General features: G+C 43.1%; 1 protein-coding gene across 12 annotated transcripts in view; it reads right to left on the bottom strand.

Annotated features, from left to right (window-relative positions):
- Positions 1 to 18,484, bottom strand: part of MYO9A (myosin IXA) — a 189,824-nt gene that overhangs the window by 84,544 nt on the left and 86,796 nt on the right. For all 12 annotated transcript variants that reach the window (XM_030496909.1, XM_030496904.1, XM_030496907.1 and 9 more), the window contains one exon: positions 16,580 to 16,669. In XM_030496909.1, coding sequence (XP_030352769.1) covers positions 16,580 to 16,669 — 90 coding nt within the window. The remainder of the gene's footprint in view (positions 1 to 16,579; positions 16,670 to 18,484) is intronic.

The following is an 18,484-nucleotide window of genomic DNA, read 5'->3' as shown; positions in this document are numbered from 1 at the left end:
AAAAGATATAATCTAAGGAAAGCAAATTGGCTCAAATTAAAAGCCTCTGTAAAACATATATGTACATGTTCAGTAGATTCTTAATTCTTAAGATTACAAACTCTCTAGATAAGCATATCTTCCATCCGCTGCCATCCCTACAGCATCACCACCGCTCCCACCCAGGGTCAGGATTTCTCCCTCCCGCTGTTCCATACTCAACTGGGATCTGAAACTCTGAGAAAGGTCTTTTCCTGCTGCCATCATTCAAATGATTGCTGGTCCCCAGATAATCCAGGAAAGCAAAAGGGTTAGAGCCCCCACAGCAAACTTATAAATGGAAAAAGCAGGGAATCAAATAGAAAAAGAAAACCAAAAAGAGGTGTTAACACTTTAAGTAGTGTGTCTGCTTTAAAAAAAAATATGGAAAAGGAAAATTTTCTTCCCTTCCCCTAAGACAGTTCTGCTGGATCAAATCAAATCCCCCCCCAAAATCAATATTCTGAAATTATTATCTATGAAACTTTAATTTTATAGGCTTCTTTGTTATAACAATAGCACCTTTTCATTAGACAGTCTCAATCTATCTTCTGCCACAGAACCAATGACTCATGAAGAACAAAACCCAGAAGAAAGCTGTATGTGATGATGCAAAGGGTGGTATTTCAATGTAAGTTTAGCTTCCTCATTGCTGACTGCTGCTAGAGCCTGTGCAGGGGCTGGACAGCAGGGGCTGGTCGAGTTCATAGGAAAGAAAAAATCACCTTTTTAATAAATGCCAGAATGATTTCTTTCACCTTGCTGCATATTCAGAAACCACAACAGCTTATACATAGACAACCAAGATTAAAGCATCCTTTTCACTTCCCCAAACCCTGCTTAAACCAGCAACTTGGTACTCCCCCTGCCACAACTTTTTTTAAGTAAAAAAAAAAAAGGAGATATCTAAGGGAGCAATTTCATGCTCTAAACTGCCAGCTGAAAATTATGGCTTCAGATATTGGAAAGGTGTCATAAATGTAGTGCTTCACAAGCAGATGGGCCCTTTTGCTGCACAGCTCCTCCACTGGATGTACCCGCTCTGAACAACTCACTAGAAAACACTTTTCTTACTTCCAGTTTCTTTTCAAACCTCAGGTCTTGCCCCTGCCTGTCTTCCTGGTCCTTCTTGGAGATGCAGGGATGCCAGAAATAGTAAAACTCAGGCTTGTGTGTCAAGTCCATGTTGGCACTGCAACACCACAAACCTTCTAGACTTGGTCCTGGAGCCAAAACCAGGAGAAGTCTCCAGCTCTTTGACCCCAAGATGGTATTAAGGCACTGGCTGCTATAGGGGCAACATCAGCATTTAAAATATCCATCCATCAGCACATAATCTAATGGGAAAAAAAACATCCTGAATTGAGCACAGGCTCCCATCAAGGCGTCCATCACAACCAAGCTGAGCTCAGTCCACTTTGTCTTTACACAGTGGGATAGGTTTGGTGCTTGGTGAAGGCTTCATTTAAGGTATGCTCACCCAACACAGCTCTTAATTTCATCTTTTTGAGACAGCCCAGTAGAGAAGTGACACCAAGCTCTGCCCTGCCTTTGGACTCTCATCTCCTTCTAAAACCAACAGACAACTTTGCAAGGCACACAGGAAGAGATGCCCACGTACCACCAGGTACCACGTACCACCAGGGCTTCATTCTGCTTCACCTTCTCCCCCTTCAGTGCTGCTGCAGACCCTGAAGGTCACTGTTGTGACCTGCCCCCCCGGCAGACACCCAGTTAACCTTTTACATGACCTGCTGGGATAAGAAGTTCCCCAATGTACAGCCCATGTTCCTTGCTGGATTCAATGGTTATATTGTTGACTAACCTAATATACGGCAAAACCGAGCAATAGTTCAGTTTTAACAACAAAACCTCAAATATTTGTCAGTTTTTCAGACTAAGGGGAATAAATCAAGCCTGGAGACTAGAGGACGGGTGGAAACAAATGCTGAAGGGCTTTGAAAGGCAAAGAGCACCAGTTTATCATGCATAATTGCAGTGGTATCCCAATGAGTGCACATCCCAGGTAGCAGAAAGCAAACATCCTGCTGAAGAAAAAGCCACCAAGATGCTGCTGGAAGCTTCATGGTTTTAGTCAAACACTTCCATAGCCAAGACCAGCATTTCCTGGAGTGTGGAGCACACTAACTGCAGTGACATCCAAAGCGATACTGAAATGCAAAAGCCAGATCCAATCCCCAATGACTCAAGCCAAACCAACCATACACCGTATCTGGAACAGCAACCAGCCTCTAACATTCAACTTGAAACAAAAACAGAGCATGAAGGGTTCTTTTAACCAGCATAAACACTTACCCTAACATCTTGTTTAAAAAAAGCCTGCCTAAAAGAAATAACCATTTCTGCATAGTGTGTCCCTTGACACGGAGACCAGGAAATCGAAGAAGGCAGAAGCAAAGCAAAGCTCATCCCATTTGTTACCACTTAGGAAGAGCCCTGTATCGATGCACTGATCAATTGTGGGTAAGAAATGATTGCTAAGTGGTATTTAAGAGACAGCTACAGATCTCTAAAGTCTTTAAACATCTTAGCTCATTGAGAGGTCTACCCATCTTCCCTCACTGCTAATGTGAAGGACGAGATAGACTGATCCTGGACAAACAGAACAAAAAGGCCAGGTGATGAAAGGTGATGGGTATTTGGGTATGGGCAGCTCTGTATGACCAGTTCATCAGAAAAACAACCAATATTGCAGGTCATAGCCACTGAGTTTGTTCAGGAGGGATGCTGAGCATTACTCAATCATTATTACCTCCAGAGCACAGGAGGCACTGCATGCTCCTCTCTAGAAAAGTGAGACAGAAAGACAATTTTGCCTAGGAAAAACGCCCTTTAACACATGCATATCGGAGAACAGCAATCCTTCTGGGGTCACTGCTGTAAAAAATGCAGCTTATGAAGGGTGCATGCACCCAGAGCTAGGATTTTGGACCCCAGCTCCTAAGTACAGTCTCGGTTAATGAGAAGTGGACTTGAAAAGTAGAACTGGAGAGTAAGCATAAGCACCGAAGTGAATTAAAGCCCTACTGAGGATTAAAACCCGATAGAGTTTATTGACTGTGACAACCTGCAACCGTTATGCTATTTCTTCAGCATTATGCAAATCTGTGAAACATAAAGACATACATGAAGTCATAAAGACATGCTGAACGATTCACTCACTCAACAGGATGTTACTACACTTTCAAAAATTTTCAGTCAACATAACACTGGTAAATCCCAGTTTTTCATCAGAGAGCAATGTAGACATGGGAGTGAGGTCAAGGGTACCTACTCCAGAGTTTCTAAAAACTATGAGTACTTGAAAAGGCAATGTTTAAATGCGATTTCTCAGCATGAATCTGGAAAATTCATCAGATCTGGAAGAGACGACTTGGAAGAAGGCAGTGATGACTTCTTGCTTTGTTGTTAGCATCGAAGACTTGTTGCTTTGCTGCTAGTCTAGAAGACTTGGTGCCTTGTTGGTCAAGGTCTGTCCTTTCTCAAGTTTTTGAGCATTTACCTTAGAGGCCATGTGTGTATCTCATGATGGACATAAACGTTACTTACTCACACTGGATAAACCCATTGCCAGCACCTGCGTTGCCTACAAATGCACAACTCCCACCATCCTAAAAACTCTGGCTGTACAGGCAACTCTCGTTGTAAACTCCTCAATAGGAACTTGCAGTAGTCTCCAAAAATTTCTTTGTTAAAAGAGGAATGATCCCAATACAGGCATAGAAACCACCTTTATATTCTTTATCTGCTAGTGACCCAACAGCTTTTCCGCAACATGTACACGAACACACACGTGTACGGGTATTTTCTGCCCTCCAGGAAGAAAACAAGCAATTCCTGCTCTCCTTTCAGATCCCTATCAACAAACACTTAGAAAAACCAAGTAGAGCAATTCAAGGATGGCAAGATATGTTTCTTTCTGAGCGTGAAGTTTGCAAGACTTGACATAAATCACAAAGACAGGAGTTAAGTTATTTAAGCAAAGCCAGGCACCACAAAATACTTCATGTTGTCTGCTTGTGTATAATGGAAACGGAGATTCCTCTTCTCTTCAGGAAGTAAGATACGAACACAGGAAGAGAGGAAATATCCCCTTCTCCCTTAGGGCCTTTGATAGACTTCCTATAATTTCTATACAAGGATGAAATGTGCTTCCAGTGAAATATCTGGGGGGGAAAGCAGCACCAGGATTCTTCCTTTTCAGCAAATCGCCCCCAGATCAAATCTGTATATGTATTTTTAGTGGCAATATGGGGGCTTTTGTTTGTTTGTTTTTCTCTTTTAATATGTGGAATCAATTTCCAGTGCATTACCCAATTGGTGTTTCTGCTCCCAGGGGCTTGCTGATATCCTACCAAACAAAAAGATTTAATGATAATGCTATTATCATACTCAGGATTTGACTTTTGTTATCATTTGATGTCTGGTTTAAAATTCTTATCAGCCATTGCCATTTTTTCCCCCATTTATTATCCAAGGTGAAATTTGGCTTCATAATTACATTTATACTTACTGTAACACAAATGTCTTATTCCAAGATGACTCAAGAGGGAAAACCACAGTTTTAACACCTACTGAATTTTGCCCCTGGTACTGACCTAACATTTTCTGATGATGCCTCCTCCTTCAACCACTTCTGTGGGTTTTGCAATACATATCATTTTCAAAGGGGGGGGGGTCAAGAAAAATGTGTATTTGTTTTCTTATTTGATTGAAAGTATCTATTCAACACAATCATACTGCATGCATGAGTAAATGATGAATTAAATCATCTTCCATTCTGAAAAAAATCCACATTTATCTCCTTTTTATTACAAAATATACCTATTAGCAATGCTGAGGCAGTGGGAAGAGCTATACCACTACTAGGGACAGGATTTACTTATTGTTAGAACAAGCAAAACCAAGTGCAATTCAAGCTCTCCTAATACACTTGATTTATATCTCACAAAGGGTCTAATGAACAGGAACAGAAGCCGATCCCCTGTTCTCAGTAAGTCTCGGACATGTAGTCAATTGAAAACAGCACACGTGGGCATCTGGGGGATGATGGTCTCATGAGTTACGTGATTAAACAGACTCAAAAAACCCCTTTTATTTAAGTAAGGCTTAGGGGTGCCAGCTACTAATGAGAGTGCTGGTGTCAGAGAAGTAGCTACCACATGTACTAAAATACTATTACAGTCCAGTTTTAATCTCTGACACTCTTCGTGCTCCATGAGGGCTAAAATAAAAGCGTACGTAAGAGGGCTTCGGCTTGGGTTTGTAGTTGTAGGGACAGAGAATAGCTGCTGCAGGATAGCTTGTGGAGTCTGTCACTCCTGTTCTGAGATGGAGTAGCACCTAAGGAAGGGAGAGACACGTAGCTGTGAAGCAGAGCTAAATTAGGGAAGGAGCAGAGAATGAGGACGGTGATGAAGTTTAGTAGCACCACATACACAACCTGCTGGCATTGCATCCTCCCTATGACTCGCATGAAAGTGGGCAGAATACTGTTGGGTTTGAAAACAAATAGACGAAAACTCCAAGTTGCTGGAATTAGGGGAGGTCTAAATCCCTCTTTTTGTCCAGACGTGAGCTTTAGTGTCTTGCTCTTATCTCCCATCAGGTTCAGTCTTCTCAGTGGGTCCCAAGTCACACGTGTGCACATGGAGAGTTATGGTTTCCTGCTCTTGTGCTCACTTCCTATCTGTGAGCAAATGCATCGTGTCTGGTTTACATTCACAGCCATGTCCTGCAGTGGGAGATGGATTAAGCAGCTTTTGTGGTTCCTCTTTGGGTCACAGGACATAGGCTGCGATGGGTAGGCTTAGGATTTTTTTTCTTAGACAGAGGCTTAACACCCAGAGGAAAGTACTCTTGCAGGATATCAGTCTCTAGCTTAATCCCTATCTTGGCATCAAGGAGTATTATATCATACTGAGGCTGGATAAGTATGATGTAATTTTCCATACTTGTATTTTATCTTAGCATCATATTAAAATCCTGTCATTCTCTGTTTGCCTTTCCTAAGAGAACTCAAGTTGTTAATGCATTATGCTGACTCCAGCCTGAAAAAGAGGCTTTTAATGAAATTTATGTTTGACTTAGGAGGAGGAAAAACATCTTTTAGAGCATCATTGAAAGAAGAGTGGAAAATGCAAGAGTCTAATTCATTAAAAAAAAAAAAAAAGTTCATTTAAAAAGTTCGTTTAAAAACACTATAATCTTTCCTGAAAAGGCTTATTTTTATGTTTTACTTCTATAAATGTACCTGCAAACTCTATACTGAAAACCCCAATGAACACACCCTTAAGCCTTGCACCACCACAGTGGCTGGCTCCTGCTTCCCAGCTGACTGCTGCATCCTGGCAGAAACCTTCCACTCTCACCCTGGAGCCGGGAGGTAGGGGGTGTCCTGCCAATGGATTCTATCCGAGAGATGCAAGTGTCAATGATGTTTTCCAGAACTTATGGGTGGATTTTACAACGAAAAAATACACTGGGATGTCATTACAATACAATACGGAATCATTCTCTGATACTGAAACAAGAAGACACTGAAGATTTTTCTCACTAAATCAGTTATAAATTTCTCAGATTTTCAGATTTTAGTTTCCAACTTTACACATCAAACACTTTATTTTTTTCTTTTCAGTCTTCTTGTGCTCTCCCTTCTCTTGTACCAGTTTCCCAGTACCCTCCACAACCACCTTCCTTGGACCAATTTCCAGCACCTTCACAGCTGCCTTCCTTGGACAGAAGTCAACCTCCACCCTGCCAGTCTGTCTTACTCAGAGGTATTTTTAGGGGCTCTCCCAAACTATACCAACACTCTTCACAAAAATCCCAACCATGACGGAAGAAGTCAAATCAATGGGGCTGTCCAGTGAGACAATCCTCTTGCATCCATGTATCATCAGGTTGACAAGAAAGTCCGTCAGAGCTACTAGCTTGCCTGCTACTCTAGGAAACAGGTAATTCTTAATTAATTATTTTTAAAAATATCATTAAAAACATTTTTAATGTTGCATTCTTCATCATAAATTAATGTGTTCATCATTACACCACTCCCTGTCTCACACACGTACCCACTGAAATGGCTCCTGCTGTTCCTGTGCTAACAAGACTCCTGAGGAATAACACAGGAAGTGTCAGTATGTTCCTGCAACCTGCCCCCTCCTTACTCATCTTCCTGTCATTAGATGGGTGTAAATGGGGAAACAGTGGAGAATCTGAAATCAGAACATCTTGTGTATGTGTGGAGGATCCACCTGCTGTATCTCAGCTGGTGGTAGGCAGGACTTGGAAGAGGACAGATGGAAGACCCACCATCCCCATCACAGATTAGAGCCTGCCCACTATTCATAGAATCACAGAATCCCAGACTGGTTTGGGTTGAACGGACCTTAAGATCATCCAGTTCCAACCCCCTGCCACAGGCAGGGACACCTTCCACTAGAGCAGGTTGCTCCAAGCCCCTGTGTCCAACCTGGCCTTGAACACTGCCAGGGATGGGGCAGCCACAGCTTCTCTGGGCACCCTGTGCCAGCGCCTCAGCACCCTCACAGGGAAGAACTTCTTCCTTATACCTAACCTGAACCTTCCCTGTTTCAGTTTAAACCCATCATCCCTTGTCCTATCACTACAGTCCCTGATGAAGTCCCTCTCCAGCATCCCTGTAGCCCCCTTCACATACTGGAAGCTGCTCTGAGGTCTCCACGCAGCTTCTCTTCTCCAGGCCGAAAAGACCCAATGTTCTCAGCCTGTCTTCATATTTCAGAGATGTTTTGCAATTCCCCATCTGTAATATTGTCATATTGTAGCTGCATATCTATAATATGCTGTGGTTGTGCTCTTCTAAAAGCACACAGGTTACAGTCAAAACCAAACTAACCCAACGAACATCTTGTTAGGGATTTTCTCTAAGTCTCGGCTGTGAAGTCATGAGGTTATAGCATCATCTTCCTAAAAAGATTTCAGTCAAAGCCTTCAGCCTTCTGCTTTGGCCAGCATGGCCAGAAAATGTCACTTGTAACAAAACAAAAGAGAAAAGAAGGAAAAAAACCCCACTGTCTCTTCCTGAAATAAAACTCCTCCAGAAAATGAGTCTGTGGCTCTGTGGTTCTTGTTTCTCCCCATGGAGGAAAAGATGAGAGAAGAGCTTCATGGAGGACCCCTACTAAAGGTGCTCACACAGCAATCATGAGGCCACTATAAAGAGCTGCAGAAGAAGAGAGTCACGAGGAAGCCAGATTTGAAGGGTCCACTGATGGGAATGGTTTCAAACACTTATTTCAAACTAAAAAGGATTTTCCTCCACATCTGTTCATCCAGAGTCTGTTCTATTGAGAAGATGAATGGAGATCCCATTCAGTCTGTGTTTTCAGACTGAAACTGGTACATACATAAATTAATAGGTTACACAGTGGCACAAGAAGTAAATGTGTGACCTGAGGAGGAACTTGTAGGCTACGTTTAGGGAAAGTTGCTCACCTCTTTATAGCCACAATATACCAGCATTCCCACCATTAAGTCCAATGCATTGCCAAAAATAGCACTTGAACTTTTATAAGCCAAATCCTGCCTTCCTGTTGACCCTTTCCAAGCAGAAGACACTATCGTAGAAACACTTGTTCCACCAGTGTATCATCATCTTTGCCACAGGCTTCTTGGGTTTTGGCAAGCTTCCTCAGAAAGAAATTATTTCTTGTAACACCGTGACTGCTTTGGCTGTAGAGGCAAAGTCTGTGCAACAAACCCTGTGCAGCCACGGAGCTGCTACACCTCCACCTCTGCCGAGCATTGATGAGCTGCTTCAGGCTGATAAGAAATCAATCTAAATGTATTCAGATTGGAATTATATACAAAAATCCTATATTCCAATGAACTGCACCCAAATTTCATCCTGTGTGGGTACAGCTGACTCGCTACCCCAGGAATGGTTCATTTCCAGTCTTATAAAGTTATTCACACCAATTTAGCCTCAATTTAAGGGACTCCATGAAATTAAAGCATCTTGTCAGTAATCAGACGTAATGAAAAGAAGCCTTTAAAGAGTCAAGAATGGATTTGATGACAGGAAGGGCAGCTGAAGCGGGAAGGTTGGCTACGGGCAGAGCAGTCCATGGAAAGCCAGCATCTCCTTTCTTAAAGTCCTTATTTTGAAATCTAAATGTCTCCCTTTTTTCCCTCTGACATTTGTGCCAAATAAATAGCATGAACTCAGCTAACACACAGGAATTTCCATGGTGGCACAGAGCAAAAGAGTGATCATAACAGCTTTTGGGCATGAGACCCAACATTGATGGACTTGATCTTCCTAATAAAGGAAGGATGCTGCATCCCATGAAGAAACATATGCAGGACACCAGTCCAAAAATCCACTAGTCTCACCTAATCCGTATTCTGTCACCAAGCACAGCTGGTCCTTGCATTTTAATGGGGAAAATGAGAACCCTCATCCCATGAAAAAGTTGCTTTTGAGGTTGTACAAGGAAAGGCTGCCCTCCTGTCCCGACACAGAGACACTCACTTGGCTCTTCAAAGCTTTGTGGGGTTTCAGTGTTATTCTAGGAATATTTCTCTGTTAATTCTGAATACACTTATCAACATCCCAGGTCTTCAAAGGAACCCTGCTAAGCTCCTGATGCTAATAACCTGTGGTGACAATGAGTCTCCTAGCTAATGGGGTTTGGTATAAGTAGGTGCTTCCAGCAGTTTTCCCACTTTCTGTTCCATCGAGTGTCCCTGTTCTCATACTTGAGGACTGAGAATTTTCATTCCACTTTCTTCATGCTATTAATTACTTTGTCTCCTTCCCACTTTTTCTTCTCTAATGTTTCAGGCTGTTAAATGCTCATGATTAATCTGATCTTTTCCTCTGTTGTTTTTTTTAATGTCTTAAGTAATGTTATGCTATTTGGCCCTGGGACTCCATTCCTTTTCTCTTTATAATGCTCTGAAAAAGGCATTAGAGAGTCCCACTACTAGTACATGAGCTAATGAAACATCGCTCAGCTCTTTGCTGTAATGAAATACCTTTTTCCCCTCATTAAAGTCTGCTCCTCAAGGCTTCTCTAGCTTATGTCTCTGCCAGTTAACTGTTACCATGCTGAAAACTCAGTGTTCTCCCCCAAGCTTTAGTCTCAAACACAGTGCAGTTTATCATCCAAAATAACCATCTTGTGATGGTTATTAATGAACATGCCAAGTGTCTTGTATTCATCAGCAAGAAACTGATCCCAGGTAAAGAAGATCAGTCCTGCGTCCAGCTCTGGGGCAACAGCACAAGAGGGATGTGGAGCTGCTGGAGCAAGTCCAAAGGAGGCCACAGAGATGCTGCGAGGGCAGGAGCAGCTCTGCTCTGGAGCTAGGCTGAGAGAGCTGGGCTGGGGCAGCCTGGAGAAGAGAAGGCTCCTGAAGGGGAGACCTTAGAGCAGCTCCAGTGCCTAAAGGGGCTCCAGCAAACCTGGAGAGGGGCTTTGGACAAGGGCCTGTAAGGACAGGCCAATGGGAATGGCTTTAACCTGCCAGAGGGGAGATTGAGATGAGCTCTGAGGCAGAAACTCTTCCCTGTGAGGGTGCTGAGGCGCTGGCACAGACTTTTCCCAGAGAAGCTGTGGCTGCCCCATCCCTGGCAGTGTTCAAGGCCAGGTTGGACACAGGGGCTTGGAGCAACCTGCTCTAGTGGAAGGTGTCCCTGCCTGTGGCAGAGGTTGGAGCTGGATGAGCTTTAAGGCTCCTTCAACCCAAACCACGCTGGGATTCTATGTTTGCACCCCAGATCTTGCTGTTGCAATATAGAAGAGTGCCACAGGGGCAGGAAACAACATGCCTTTTTTGTGCTCCGTATCTACTTGCCGGAACCTCCCTGGATGTACAACTCAGGCCCTTTCCATTCCTCTGTTTTTTTAGGTAGCCATTTTCCACTTTCAATTATGAATACATAGGAAGTTAAATACAAGACATATTTATGATGACACTCATCACATCAAAAAACCAGCTCCCAACAGCTTTCCAAAATTAATGGAAGGGAAGAATCAGCTCACTTGTTGCCCAAGAAGGTGTCTCACATCTTTTATTTCCCTTCTGTCGGACAATTTCACATCAGACTTCTTCTGAAAATGTGAATTAATTCATTAACTAACCTTTAGGGATAAAACATCGTTGGTCACAAATGGCTGAAAATTATAAAGATCAGGTAAAACCAAGGCTTTTTGCAAAGTCATTCACTTCAGAAACACCAACAGAACTAACTGAATTGAAAGCACCATGGAAAAATCTGGTTTCTGGAGGGATGTAAAACAGGATTCACTAAAAGATGTATTCCCTTTGATAACCAGTTTTTCCTCAGTTGATGAACAGAACAAATGCAGCGACTGGTGAAAACCAGAGAAGCAGGTGACAGACATCAGCCTGATAAGCAGAATAAAGGGGATAGGAACACAGTGGGGGTGTTTGAGGAGCTCAGACATGGGGCTTGTCTCCAGCACAGTGAAAAGGGGGAGTGGAAACTGCGGGTCGAGATGCTGAATGGATTTCAGACAAGTATCTAAAAGTATTAGTCAAGGCATAAACTAATGGAGCCTTGCTGTAAAAGGAGATGGAAAAAGATTGAATTCTTGGAATTATTCAGATAGAAGGAAGACAGACATGCCCCAGAAGGGCAGTTACTTGCACAGATTAAGTTTAAGCTGATGCTTAGATCACAAGCAGGATGAAGAGAAAGATTTTTAACAGTCCCCATGTTCTCCACAAAGCTTCGATTCAAGTGCTCTGCTCCTGCATGTTTCCTACCAAACATTAGGCAAGCTGCTTAGTATTTACTGTGTCTGGTGTTTTTTCTTTTAAATACCTCAATTGTGGCTTATGAAACTTTGCACCCTCAGGAGGACTGCAAAAAAGCACATAATAATATATGACAAAAATGCTCAGAGGCTGGAGCTGAGGGGCTCTTGGGGAAGGACAACAGCAACCCTCAGAGTACGTTATTCTTCTTCTAAAGAATCCCATTTTCCCCTATTCCCCTGCTATATTTTACCTTATTAAGAAGAATACCGTAGCTGCAGAGATGCCCAGTGTTCAAGACAGAGCTGAATTCAAATACTCTAAGCCCCCAGACACCACTGATGGCTCTTCTGCTCCCACTGTCAAATCCTCTCTTTTTGAAGGGTCCTTCCAGTGTATTTTTATTTGCTAGATGAAGTGGACTTGGCCAGCTCCCGCTCACCGAATGCTGCCCTCACCCTGCACGGATACACTGTGATTTCTCTCAAAATCCATTAGCTGCTGCTAGCTCCATTAATCCACCATCTCACTCCTGAGAAAGGCATTGGCAGCTGGTTTGGACAACAAAGCAAGACCTCTGAACACAATTGCAGCCTTTCATGTCCGTACAGTGTTTTTTCTAAGTCTATCTACAGCTTCTAAACCTTAGCAATAGTCCAAAGGATGCAGTTGTTCCAAACACTGCGTTAAAATACCATCCAGCTACTATAAAAGGAAAAATGAATGGTTCCAGGAGGCAGCTCGGTCAGACAAGCTAGCATGGCTCCCAAGATAAGAGGCAGCTGCCACAGGTAAATATAAGCGTTATTTACGGATGTGGTGTCCTTGCTTGACAAGCTCTGCGATGCAGAGGGAGAGCGGAGGGGCAGTGCTCTCTACAGAGCTGCACATGCACAGGGCCTGCAATCAAGCCCACTTTTTCCAGCAGCACCACAGCAGTGGGAGGGTGCAGCTACAAAGCAGCGCTGATTTTTACCTTCAAAGCCAGGTCTCGCTTTGACTGCCTCCCCTTAGTTTATTATGGAATGGTTTGGGTGGAAGGGACCTTAAAGCTCATCCAGTTCCAACCCCCTGCCATGGGCAGGGACATGGTCTAGTGTGAGGTGTTTCAAACAAGGAGTTGCCAAGTGCTCAAACCACTGTTACTAAAAGCCTCAAACCCCAGGACAGTGTTTCTACTCAGCACACAGTGCAACACAGAGAGCAAGCCTGCTGACCCAGAGGAATGTGGCATCACTGCAAATCCCACAATAGCATCCTCTCCATGTGCTTGTGGGGCTACAGCTTGGGAAAATTGAAGAGAAAAGACCTAACTTGGTATAATAAAGTCCAATCGCAGCTCTGATGCCTCCAAACCTCCGATGGAAAGGACTATTCTATGATTACTGTACCTCCTTTGCCCATTCAAGACTATTAAAGGAGGGTGACAGTTGTCACAGCAGGACTGAGGTTACAGATCTCACAAGAGCCAGGCTGTGATCACAGAATGATCACATTAGCATGAGCCATCCCATGGAAAGCATATCTACATAAAGTTGGCATCCACATATATTCCACATCTGATGAAAGGGATCAGCAAATGCCAGCTCCTGTGCAGAGCACAGAAGGTGAAACACCACCTAAACCCCTACAGGCGAGTCCAACCACCCGCACTGAATATGATATGACCTCTTTATTACGGAGTAGATGCATGTAGGAACCTCACCAAAGCTCAAGAACCCATTCCAAACCTAAGATCCCATGTTCATTTCAGAATGTTTATTTCAGATTAAAACTCCATCTCTTTGCTAACAACCCAAAATTCATAAAAAGGTAGAAGACAAACAAGAAACGCAGGTCTGCAAGTGCCTCATCTACAGAGGCAATGGCTTCATCAGGAGACACACAATCTCCTCAGCAACAAACTCTCTCCCTATGATCAGCAATCTCATAATCATCATCAGTGATGGTGGTGGCAGAAGCCCAATGCTACTTACACCCACAGAGCCCATAATCTAACATTTCCACCTACAGTTTAGACAACAGGTTTCAGAACCAAATAAAATTTCTTAAAATTCCTTCTTTTGTTGAGTTTTTTGCTCTTCCTTTAATAACTGCCTTTATAAACATGTTCAAAGCCCTGGAAGACACTTGGTAGATCCAAGCTGCTCTTCTTGATGGTGCAAAAAAGCAAGCACATGCCAAAATGACATTTTTACAACCCGTTTTGAGGGCCGCTGCAGTAGAGTCTTTTCCAGACAAATTCCCCTGAAACTTTCAGTGTATTGACAAGCTATGCAAAAACCACCAAGTATTTGAGCACCTGGAAAATAAAGTAGCTGCTACATACATCATTGCTCTATCAGGAAAGGCAGCTTAGAGGAGTTGTGCTGGGACAGTCATGTCTGAAAATCCTCCAAACCTCAATCATTCCACCCACTGGAGCCAACTCTAATGCTCTTCTGTACAACACACAAGAATAACGAGCTCATCGGTTCCCAATAGTGCCAACAGTCCAATTAGCCATGAGTGGGATGATCAGACATCAGTGTTCTTTGTAAAGTCCCAAAAAGTCACATGAATCCAATTCTTCCTTCCTGTTTTAGATGATCTGAATCTAAGTCACTTCTCCTACTCCCTGAGCCAGAGGAAGACCAGGAGAAGGCCTCTTGTTTAAGCATCTCAAATTCTGCTCTAGCATGTCTAGCATGAGCTAGCCAGTAGTGAACCTTCTACCAGAGAGAGGTGACTGTCAGATAAAATTTGGTGGTCAGAATACAGACGTTGTAAAGACTGAGTAAACAGCATGGGTGGTGTCTATCTTTCCTTAACACACTTCATGGCTTCTTACAGAATGATTTCATCATGGAGATTACATCAACCTTTCCCACCAGAGCCTTGTGCTCTTTTGTCTTCCCCCACACCCTGATCTTTCATTTCTTGTACTAGATATTGGTGACAAACCTCTGTAAGTGAATACTTGAGATTCATGAGCAGAGACATCACCAAAAACATTTTGGAAAGCACTTGAAAAATTCGTGCTCAGCTGTTTTGGGTAGCAAAAAGGGCTCTTTGATCTCAACAGAAGGACCATCTATGTAAGACTATTTCAAGCTGTTTCAATACAAAATCTGCTGGCCCAGATTAAAATATTAGAAGAAATAGTTTAATTCAACCTGCCAAGTTTTGCAGCGAGGTGGTTGAAGGCACGTTGCTGCACGTTGGTTCATCATGGGAAGTAACCTCCAGCAGAAGAGTGGTTCTTGTTACATTTGACATATGATATAGTCCCAGCTTTTCTAGAACTTCTTACGTCTGCGCCCAAGATGCAGGAAAAAAAGTACAAAATACCACATCTATTATACGTCCATCATGAAGACACAGGAAGAGCATTTGTGTGCCCTTTGTTAGGGGAGATTCAAGCCTTGCACAAAGGCAACGTGTAACTGTTAAAGATTAAAGCTCAGTAACAGTTACTGAGGCTAAACACGAACTCCAAAGGGGAGAACAGATTTTATTTTTCCCTCTGGTAAAAAGGAATTGAAATATCTACAACTGACCCCTGTGACAACACATCATGTGCTTACTTACTTGTGACACAACAGACTGTTCTCAGAGACATTGCTCAAGATGCTGTGAATTCTCATACAACCATATGGCAAGAACGGGGAACCGAGGGACGGAGCATGGTGTGATGCCACACAAACTGGAGGGGGCAGGGATTCTACAAGAGCACTAGGTGCAGAAACAGCCAAAACAAGTATTGCAGCAGAACAGAGCTTATACAATCTGGAGACTATAATAAGAATCATAGAATCACAGACTGGTTTGTGTTGAAGGGACCTTAAAGCTCATCCAGCTCCAACCCCCTGCCACGGGCAGGGACACCTTCCACTAGAGCAGGTTGCTCCAAGCCCCTGTGTCCAACCTGGCCTTGAACACTGCCAGGGATGGGGCAGCCACAGCTTCTCTGGGAAAAGTCTGTGCCAGCGCCTCAGCACCCTCACAGGGAAGAACTTATCTAACCTGACCTTCCCCTGTTTCAGTTTAAACCCAGAGGTGTTTCTGTTTACCACCACAGAATATAATTCAAAATTCCTGGAAATCACATATTTAAGGAAAAAAACCCCAAACAAACCCCACGTGTTTGCTGACATTGTAATCCTGAGACACACCATAATAGAGAAGTGAAACATCCTATGCAGTGCCAGGCCCATGGTTAGCAGTGGCACAGACTATGCTAAATTTGAGAGCTGCTGATGGAGTTGTGGTTACTTCAAAGCACGATGCGAGGAGCCAGGTTGTGAGGGGGCTAAAGGAAAGGTAACGGGAATCCCCTACAGAGGATCTCCAGCTCCTTCCTCATATCCTTCCTCACAAGATCCATGACGAATGTTGGCACTCAGGACCCCTCCCCAGACTTCCTGGATGTCTTCGGTCACCACTCTGCTGTGAGGTGAAGCAGGGCTACGATTTAAGGAACTATGAACAATGCTCCTTGTATCATGTACACTCAGCAGCACATAATCTGCTCTGAAGAACCCTTACACAAGTGTAAATCATTCAAACAGCTAAAGACCAGCACAGAACCATGTTCAAACCTGCTTTTCAGGAACGGCGTAGAAGGTAAAGTCAACACTTTTGTAGATTCATACACATGAGCTTCTCCTGCAGTAGTTTTACATAAATAAATAAAACTGGAAAGAAACTCTACCATAGCTGAGTGTACATCTCAAAGCATTGAAAACCATCCCAGGAGTTGCCCTTTTAATAATAAGTATCATGTACAGACCTCTGCGAGTTTGTAGGGTAAGATCAGCTTCTCTCCTACTGTCACTGTCTTTCTGGTAACCAGGGCCTCAAACAGCATCTCTTCTTTCACCTAAAACAAAAACCTTGATGTTAATGATTATTCTGAGAATAATTTTTAAAAATCCTATTAAAAAGTAAAATTAAAATCTCTACGTGCAAACATTTTCATAAATTTAAAACTTCTTAATTGAGTTTTATAAATCATTTAAGCCACTTTGCCAGCCCTTGCAGAGTTAATGTTGAAGGCATAAGAACAAACTAGCCATGGGGAGGAGACAACTCAGCACATAAACCCAGCAGCAGAAATCAGACACCAGGGCATTCAAGAGAACCTGATTTTCTACATTCAGTCATCCCATTTCTAGCAATTTCCCAATGGTTTCCTTCGCTCCCAGTGCAGCTCCTCCCTCCCACACTGTTTGTTGGCAAACTCAGCCAACTTTCTAGTGTTGGCAAGACAACAACATACAAATCCCTCTACAAATAAGCAAAATGGTGTCATTAGTTTGAGATTTGGATGTTTCAATATATCCAAGTCTCCTGTGGAGGGAGTTTTGGTGGTTTTCAGGGTGGGCAGGAGTTAGGAGGAGGAAGAAACCTTTTGAAAAGCACCTGATATTTACTCTGCTATTTGCACCTGGTATTTACTCCCCAAAGACGCCAGTTCCCAGCAAGGTGACAATGACAATCTCCAATCAGCCGTAACAGAAACCAGTTTACAGAAAAGAAATCACAGTTGTGTAGACACAGACACTTTGACAAATAGTTAAATGGTGTTGACAAATTAAGCAGGACCCACCATAAATTGCTGGGAGAAAGCCCCTTTTCCAACCAGTTTCAAGCCCCTCTTATTCTGCTATCTTGTGGAGAAACTCAGAAGTGTGCCCTCTCTACCAGCATAGGTGGTGATACACTTAGACATAAGTTAGACCTAAATACTTTGAGGAGTTGACTGCTCTTTGCTAAATTTCAATATCAAAAAAGACATTAGTTTGGGTGAAATTATTTAAGTCCAGAATTGGTAGCTCTAGATTGATATGGAGATGCTGCTGTATGAGAAGCTGCACTGAAGCTGATACAAGCTGTTTATTGTAACTAAAGGATTCAGTGCCGATATCAGATCTGCTCTGATGAAGACTAGAAGCATCAAATCCACATTTCTGAAGCCATCCAAGGTTGTATTTTTATCCCATTTATGATTTGACATGGGTGATGGGAAACTTGGTGGTTTATGTACTTTGACTTGGTTTAATCCAGTAGTTAGTATGAAGAGCAATGCAAACAAGCCAGTGGAACTTAACCCTTGGAACAAAACCAGTGGAACAAAACCACTGCAGTAACGATTCTGTTCTGCACGAAACTTATTTTCTACCAGAGAGTCTCCCTGATAAACTCCAGTGTCTCTTTATATAATGCACTTTTGCACAAATATAATGACTTTTCTTGCAACACTCACTAACAAGAACTTGTTGCTGTGGTGAGGAAAGCAGAAAACATGAAGTCACCAACGAGCAAGGTCTGTGTCACTGGAAATAGAATCTCATCAACACCTTGTGGTTCATTTCATTAGTCCTCAGAGCCCCCAGTTCCTATGATCTGATTTTACCTTTCAAAATCAAGTGAAAAGAAACAATCTGGTTCATCTGACAGGAGGTTGTAGTGAGGTGGGATTGGTCTCTTCTCCCAAGGAACAAGTGACAGAACAACAGAAACAGCCTCAAGCTGCCATCTAAACCAGGGGAGGTTTAGATGGAGATGGATTCCTTCCCCAAAGGGTGCTCAGGCATTGGAACAGGCTGCCCAGGGCAGTGCTGGAGTCACCATCCCTGCAAGTGTTCACACACCGTGTAGCCGAGGCCCTCAGTGCCATGGGTTAGTGGTGGCC

The sequence above is a fragment of the Strigops habroptila genome, chromosome 9, assembly GCF_004027225.2.
Source record: "Strigops habroptila isolate Jane chromosome 9, bStrHab1.2.pri, whole genome shotgun sequence".
Lineage (NCBI taxonomy): Eukaryota > Metazoa > Chordata > Aves > Psittaciformes > Psittacidae > Strigops > Strigops habroptila.
The sequence above is the reverse complement of the archived record's forward strand: the minus strand, read 5'-3'. Positions and strand labels throughout refer to the sequence as shown.